Source organism: Quercus suber, unplaced genomic scaffold (assembly GCF_002906115.3).
Source record: "Quercus suber isolate HL8 unplaced genomic scaffold, Cork oak 2.0 scaffold_877, whole genome shotgun sequence".
In the NCBI taxonomy this organism is placed as follows: domain Eukaryota; kingdom Viridiplantae; phylum Streptophyta; class Magnoliopsida; order Fagales; family Fagaceae; genus Quercus; species Quercus suber.
This window is the reverse complement of record NW_027070306.1, coordinates 199953-208015: the sequence shown is the minus strand read 5'-3', so window position 1 is coordinate 208015 and position 8063 is coordinate 199953. Positions and strand designations below refer to the sequence as shown.

Here is an 8063-nt window from a genome sequence, read left to right as displayed (position 1 = left end):
AACGCCTTCACAGCCCAAACCTACTCTTCCTTGTATGCATCATTTTTCACATTTAATCAGGATCTACATTTCTTAAGGTCACGTACCTAACTAATGGTCCCTGGTAAGTAAAGCAGTAAATCACATTAAACTAAAACAGCTTTTCACACTCCCTTAATAGCAGTGCACGGCTCTCTGGTAAAGCTAAATAAAAGCTTTTTGGGGACACACTTTTGAATAGAGGAGACACAATGAAACGATTGGTGGGATAAGGATGACTTCCTGCATGGTCTTGGTATCTGCAGGGTGAGCTTACTTGGATCATGGTCCATTGGAAAGCTTGGACTTGACTCCAACACCAAGAGCTAGCTAGCTACTGGCTAGGATAGAATGAATGAGCACGTGCTCACCACCCAGGCCTCTTGTTCATACACTTGTTTGTGGACCCGAGCAAGAGGCCTTTCAATTTCTAAATTCATGAGCCCCCAAATGGACAGCTTCCCCACCCAGATATGAGTATTTTACACGGATTCTGCATGTTCATGAACCCATTTTCACATGGTTTCTGATCCTCCATATCCAATAGTAAACCACAATAAAAGAAAATGACTAAAACACACTAGCTGACTACATCACAATGAGGATTACTGACAAGGACAAAATGGGTAGCTGACAAAAGCTCAATTAATCAAAGGTAAAGGAATCTCTTCCTTGAACTTCCACGAGGGAAGCAAGTGGCTTATTTGGGAGTTTCCTCTTTGTTTCTTTCCCCCATCAACATGGCCATACCCAATAAGAAAATTTTCACAATTTTTGACATATTTTATTGTGATTGGAATAATATTATTTTCAAAATTATCCACCGATAACAACACTTTTATTTATTATGTATTAATCATAACATATCATTTTAACTGCAGTTGTGAAAAAGTGGTGCCACTAAACTTACTGAATAAACAATGATAGATCAAAGAGCAAACCATCCATTGTAAATGGTAGTTATGATAGAATAGGAATAATTTGAGGTGGAAGAGAGAAGTGATAGGATAATAGAACAGTGAAATTAGGCTGTCCAAACAAAGAGCAATAAATTCAGTACTAATAAGCTGGACCGTTATAGTGTTGAATGCAGTTTCTCGAATATAGATACAGTGAGATCTAACAATACCAATTGTTGCTTTCTCATATGTATGTTGTTGCAGTGTGATACAATTGCAGCTTAGAAAAGATTTGACGAAAATGGGAAGACAGGCAAATGGCTTAGAAGCTTCTTGACAGGGAAGAAAAACAAGGAAAAGTGTGCTCCAAGTAATCAAGTTTCTTGCATTGCCATTGAGAATAATCCAACAACTCCAATTTCGAGTCTACAGACGACCCCAAAAGAGAAAAGGAGATGGAGTTTTCGAAGATCATCAGCCACTGCAGCATCAGCAGCTCCAAAGGACTCGATTTCTACAGAACAGATTGCCACCACGCCACAAGCGGTACAGAATGCATTGGACGTTGAGAATGAGCAGAAAAAGCATGCCATGGCAATGGCTGCAGCCGTTGCTGCTGCACAGGCTGCAGCTGCAGTGATCCGACTCGCTGCAGTTGCCAATGGTAGAGTCACTGCAGTTGAAGAAGCTTCCGCAATAAAAATTCAATCCATTTTTCGTTCTTATTTGGTAAGAAACTCTATCAGTATTTATGTATAACAGTGAATATCTCTGTTTTAAACTCAGAGAAGTTGCCAAGAGCTTTTTAACTCGGTGGTATAACCTAGTTTCCTCAACAATTGAATTATAAAACAAATATCACAGATAATGACCCAGATGTTGGAAAGATGAAAATGCTAATTGTGAGCTATTTCAATGGTGTTGTTACAGGCAAGGAAAGCACTGTCTGCATTAAAAGGAATAGTGAAGCTGCAGGCACTGGTGAGAGGTCACCTGGTGAGGAAACAGGCCACAGCTACACTAAAGTGCATGCAGGCATTGGTGGCGGCTAGAGCTCGAGCACAGAGGATCCGGATGGCTGAATTAGAAGCAAATCCTGTTAAACAGAGGCAATCTACCCACAGAAAATCAACACAGGACAATCGGTTCAGTCACACCTATCATGTTAGTTATTTCATTAATTTTCCTATTTGAGATCTTTACTATGAAAGAGAAATTACCTGCATTGCATCTTTGAGAAATGGGCCATTCTATATATTTCCAAAATTGGGAATATATTTATTATTTTGTTATAGCCCTTAATATATGTTCAACAATAATGATGGTTGAAACTTGTCAATTTAGTTTGAAATTTCATTTATTCTCTATGGGTTTCTCTTAGCACTAGAAAAATATTCCTTTCTTTGTTAATTTTACTTCTTTGCCTGATTCTCCCAAAAAAAAGGAGGAAGCACTACTGATATGCACTTTGGTAAAGAAGCAACAATACTGATCATGCAATTTGGCAAAGAAGTAACACTACTGATGAAAATTGATATGCACTTTGGTCTTTCTGCATCCAGGAGACGGATAAAGGAATGGAGGAGAATATTAAGATTGTGGAGATGGATCTTGGTGAATCAAAAGGAAGTTTAAAGAGCAGAAATAGCTATTCTTCTAACCATACACAAAATGAAAGAGAGGAGAATAGAACATCCACTTATTATGCAGTACAATGTGCATACTCAAAGCAAGACAACTACCAGGCCTCTCCAGTTCCATCAGCTCTTACTGAATTGAGCCCAAGAGCCTGCAGTGGCCATTTTGAGGACTATTCCTTCACCACAGCACAAAGCAGTCCTCAGTACTACTCTGCTGTGTCCAAACCTGAACCAACAAGAATTCCTTTTGCATTTCCCAGGCCAGATTATGCAGAAACTATGTCCTATGACTATCCATTATTCCCAAATTACATGGCTAATACAGAATCCTCAAGGGCTAAAGCCCGTTCACAGAGTGCACCAAAGCAAAGGCCACCAGACTCAATTGAGAGGCAACCTAGTCGGCGTAGAGTATCAATGGAAGGAAGGAATGTCCCAAGGGCCATGCGGATGCAGCGGTCTTCTTCACATGTGGGTTCTACTGCTCAAAACTACCAATATCCATGGTCAATCAAGCTTGACAAATCCACAGTTTCACTCAAAGACAGTGAGTGTGGATCCACCAGTACAGTGCTCACAAACACAAACTACTGCAGATCTCTTGCAGCATATGATGTGAGTGTAATTTTTTTAGAATAATGGTTAAATTATTAACTTCATCATTTTCAATTAGCTTAAGCTTCTGAGAGAACTGGTAATTTATCATGGTATTAAAGTCAATGGTCATAACTCATAAATTAAAACCATGTCTACACTCTATTTCCCATTGAAAATTTAAACATGTATCATTTTCTAACAGCTTAAAATTTTGGGAAAATCAGTAACTTATTATAATTCATCCAGAAAAAAAGGAAACAAGTTAAAGAACACTTGAAGAAGAAAACGTAGAAATTCTCTAAAAGAAGACAATTTGCTTGATGGTAGCTAATCTTAATCAACACCTGATCAAGTTGTATCATCTTTTTGTTGTGACTGCAGCCTCATGGAAATAGGTATTAACAATGCATCTTTCACCACAACAATGACTGAAACTTGTATACGGTCCAACCAGAAGAAACATGCAGATACAAAGCAGATAATGAAAGCATCAGCAAGGAATGACCAAATATGGTGAAATGTTTGATATAGAAGCTGCTAAGTTTTCTGACTTATTTTCCCCCTTAGTTTCTGGATTTCAGTGTTATTGCAAGGTAGTGCCATATTGTAAGTCAATTTTATGTAGAGTCAATATCTTTTTTCCACTTGGTGTTCCTGCATATTTTGGCTGAATGTGTTCCTGAGTTGAAAAATGTAAAGTTAACTTCATGAGAGAAGCTATTGGTGTTCCTACATGATTTATTTGCTTTCTGATTTGTCTATAAAAATTTATGAAGTGTGATTTTGCAGTCATATAGTAACAAGTTATTGTTTGCATCTTTTTCTTAGTATGCATATATTGAGTAAGATCTACATAGTTTGCAACTGATTTGCAGGTCTCCCTGCTAATATTCTACTGCAAGGTCCTTTGTATTACCCTTTCCATAGTTATAAGTTATCTAGAGTTCCTCATGAATAAGATCTTTATTATACTCAGGCCTAGATCCTTGACATCAACTATCGCATCAGATAGCCGTTCTTGGCAACGAAAAAACCTCATAATACAGAAACCAATTTCTTTATATTTCTTGCAACATTGAGGTTATTTTAGTCATCTGCAGCTTGATACTCCTATTCTGAGATGTTAGTACTTGTTCTTGTAGGATGGTCCAGTTGAAATGACTGAGAAAACTCAAAAGGTTTTGGTTGTATACATTATATGCATCAGTCCTATCCATATTCTCACCTCCAAAGCCATGGTTTTAGAAATTACATCATGAGAAGAATATGACACTAGTTACTTTAGTAGTAACTAGTAGCTTATAAGAACCTATGTATACCTTATTTGTGGACTATGCATTAAGGTCCAGAGTGCNACAAAAAAAAAAAAAAAAAGGATTGTTAAAGTTTCACGTGTAAATACTAAACGGAGACAAATAATAATAATAACAATGATAATAATAATAATATTATTATTATTATAGCTTGAGTAAATCAATAAAAACTCATTTTATGTTAAACTTTCCCGTATATTACATAAGTTATTAACTAGTCTATAATTTATAATGTCTATAAAATTGAAGATGTTTGATTTTTGGTTTACTTTATAATATTGTACCACATAAACTTCTAAGATGTGACAACTATTACACATCTTTATATATATATATATACACACACACATATATATTAATTGAATTTAAATTTCAAATCTATATTTAAACTCTCCATCATAATCTTAACACATCATATATTCTTTAAATAGTATGACACATGATTCCATGCATACCCACAATTAAATTTCATATTTATACAAAAATAATAATAGAGAGAAAAAACATCTTATTATGTTAAACTCTCTCGTGCATTGCACAAATTATCTTTTTTTTCTTAGATGAATTGTACAAGTTATTGACAAGTGACATTTCACAATTTTACACGTCAATATATTAGTACGCGTGTGTGTTTATACGTGTGTTTTAATTGAGAATTCTATTCTCTATTTAAACTCTTAATTAAAATTTGTCACGTTACATTTTTATTAAAGGGTGAGGCTTAGGCCCAGTGCATGTAATGCACTGGACCTGTTAAAATGGTGACAAGTGTTCAAAAGTGGACATATGTTATAATTTCAACGAGTCTAGTGTAACTGGACACTAGACCCAAACCTCACCCTTTATTAAATGATAGAATAGATAGTTTCATATATAAATACAATTATAATAAATACTTATTAATAACTATCATAATTATCAAATTTTATATTTAATATTCCGTATGCAAACACAATAATAATAAAGGTTTATTAATAACTATCATAATTATTAAATTCATATTTATACAAAGGAAAATGCTGATGAGTGCCTTTAGGGTACTGGTTAATAATTCATTTAAAGAAAATTTTTATGGGAAATTAAAAAAAAAAAAGTAATTAATATTTTGACAACTTTTTTCATTTCTCATAAAAGTGGTATCAAAACTTTCCTAAAATGAATTATTAACGACATTGATATACCATTTCACTTTCATACAATCCTCGTGTTGCAAAATTTATATATACAATTTTTTTAATGAACTTTTTATCAATTTATAAGAGTGACCATTTTTTTTTTCATAGAAGAAAGTGGTGTTTAACATTTGACTAGACTATTTCACTTCCTACCTATGAGACATCCTAAAAACCTCATAGACAAATATTATGGTGGATTGAACGTGGGACATTCAGATTTATGTCACACAAGCTAATAAACCCACAACTAGTACCCCCACAAAAGGTGTGATAAGTTATGATTGATCGATGAAAAAGTGATAATAGCAGTATGTTTAATATTTCCATTAATTATAAATTATCACATTTACCAATTATGAAAAACAAAAATCGAAAAATATTTTATGTCACAACATTACTCTTGTTAGAAAATGTCATGCATGACTTAAAAGTCTACCCTTTTTCTTTAGGAAGTTGATATTTTGTGTCGATGTTGTATATAACATTCCTCACATAAGGATTAGTCTCCCACAACTACAAACGTAAGACTTATTCCATGTGAAAGGAATATATGAATTCACACCATGTGAACGGAATATATGTAACTCTTATAACAAATAATACATCTTTTTTTAGGGGGACTATTGGGAGTGACAATTTTAGTCGTTAAAGATAGATTTGATATGACCCCTTTCCTCTTATCATATACTTGCCTATGATATATATGTGGTGTCTCCTATTATGTATAGAAGAGTTCATAATTTCATATTTACCAGCCGAGTGAGCCTTTTACTTGGCTGTAAGTAGTTTCTTTCCCATATACTCTTTGTCTTATTAATGTTTTTATCTTTAGTATTTGGTTTGTTTTCTTTGATTGGATCAAATCAATTGTGTTGGTTTAGTCTGCATATATGTGTAGAATGTTCATTCCCTAACATTTTCCTTGATTTGAAATCTTAAAATCAAGATCATCTTGAAAGCATCGACCATTATTTCTCGAATAACCTTTTGTTTCAAACTTTCAATTCATCGCCATGTCCTCTAGCCTAATACATAAGTCTTGCTAAGAAACAAAGTGCAAATGTGGCAGAGAAACACAACACAGTGGGTAGAGGCAGAAAATTGGACTTCAAAGTTCGACTTGACCCCCTTATCCAATGACAAATCTAGAAATTTATTTTTGCGGTGCCAAACTAAGAGTGCGTTTGGATTGGGCGTTTGGACCAATTCGTACATTCCACCAAACTCAGCAAAACACAGATTTCAATGTATTTTTGGATCCCACAGTACTATTTACACTTTTAAAAATAATTTTGCATCAGTGTTTTCAGTAATAAATTTTCAGTTTTCAGCAAATAAGCGGTAGGTAGAGGCAAAAAAATTGGACTTCGAAGTTCGACTTGACCCCCTTATCCAATGACAGAGTTAGAAATTTATCTTTGCGGTGCCAAACTAAGCCTGCATTTGGATTGGGTGTCTTGCCCAATTCGTGTGTTCTGCATTTTTTAGTGAGTCCCATGAGTGCAATTCACTTTTCCACCAAACTCAGCAAAACACAGATTCTAATGCATTTTTGGGTCCCATAGCATTATTTACACTTTTAAAAAGTATTTTGTTACAGTATTTTCAATAATAAATTGTTAGTTTTTAGCAAATAAACGGTATCTAAACACACTCTAAAACTATAATGATTAATTTTTTTTTCTTTTTTACATACTATATATTATGTTATATATAGTAGTATAAAAGATTATAAAGTGAAATCATGATTTTTCTTTAACAAAAATTTATGATACAAATAAAATATTTTATAAACCATTAGATGAAGAAACAAAAAATACAAAAACTAAATAACCCTTGTTAAAATTGTAATTAATTTAAGTTCTTTTAAATAACTAAAATAATCAGGTATCAAATCCAAATTGAAATTCTCAATAATTTCCCCTTGGGGAAAAAAACCTACATCCTTGAAGATTAGAAAAGATGCTCTTTGGGAAAGAAGGTTCAACATTAAAATCCAAGGTCTATTGCTTTCTAAATTGTCGACATATTTTCTTTTTTCTTTTTTCTTTTTTAAATATATTTATAGTTCTCATCAACTTGGCCTTATCCAAATTTTAAATCTTAAATTATAATAAGGATAAATAATTATTAAAAAAATATTGTACTTCATAGTAACACAACACTAGTTAGATTTAATAAGATTAGATTTTAAAAATCAAGAATCTAGTATATAAATATATTGAAGTAATAACTTTATTTTGAACAAAATCAAATATGAATGAGGGTTAAGATTTTTTTTTTTTTTTTCCCTTACACAAAATACTATATCAATTAAAATTCCAGTAATAAGAAGGTCAAAAGATTGGCAAAAAGAAATAAAGTAATTCTAGAAGAAACCGACATGTTTTTGCTATGGCCTAAAATGGGAGAGCAGCATTG

The 8063-nt window shown here is 33.3% G+C and overlaps 1 protein-coding gene across 1 annotated transcript; it reads left to right on the top strand.

Annotated features, from left to right (window-relative positions):
* The first annotated feature begins 253 nt into the window (after window positions 1-253).
* LOC112012319 (protein IQ-DOMAIN 19) lies at window positions 254-3957 on the top strand. Its single transcript, XM_024044713.2, has 5 exons — window positions 254-274; window positions 1203-1646; window positions 1848-2081; window positions 2480-3172; window positions 3536-3957. Exons 1-5 carry the CDS (start codon window positions 254-256, stop codon window positions 3554-3556), a joined length of 1413 nt encoding a protein of 470 aa, XP_023900481.2. The 3' UTR covers window positions 3557-3957.
* Window positions 3958-8063: the final 4106 nt, after the last annotated feature.

What these genes read in the sequence shown, in the direction of transcription:
- LOC112012319 (XM_024044713.2), top strand. Translation starts at nt 254, where the DNA reads ATGACTTCCTGCATGGTCTTG. An exon ending in TGACTTCCTGCATGGTCTTG is followed by an intron (nt 275 to 1,202) that starts GTATCTGCAGGG and finishes ATTGCAGCTTAG; the next exon opens with AAAAGATTTGACGAAAATGG. An exon ending in CCATTTTTCGTTCTTATTTG is followed by an intron (nt 1,647 to 1,847) that starts GTAAGAAACTCT and finishes GTGTTGTTACAG; the next exon opens with GCAAGGAAAGCACTGTCTGC.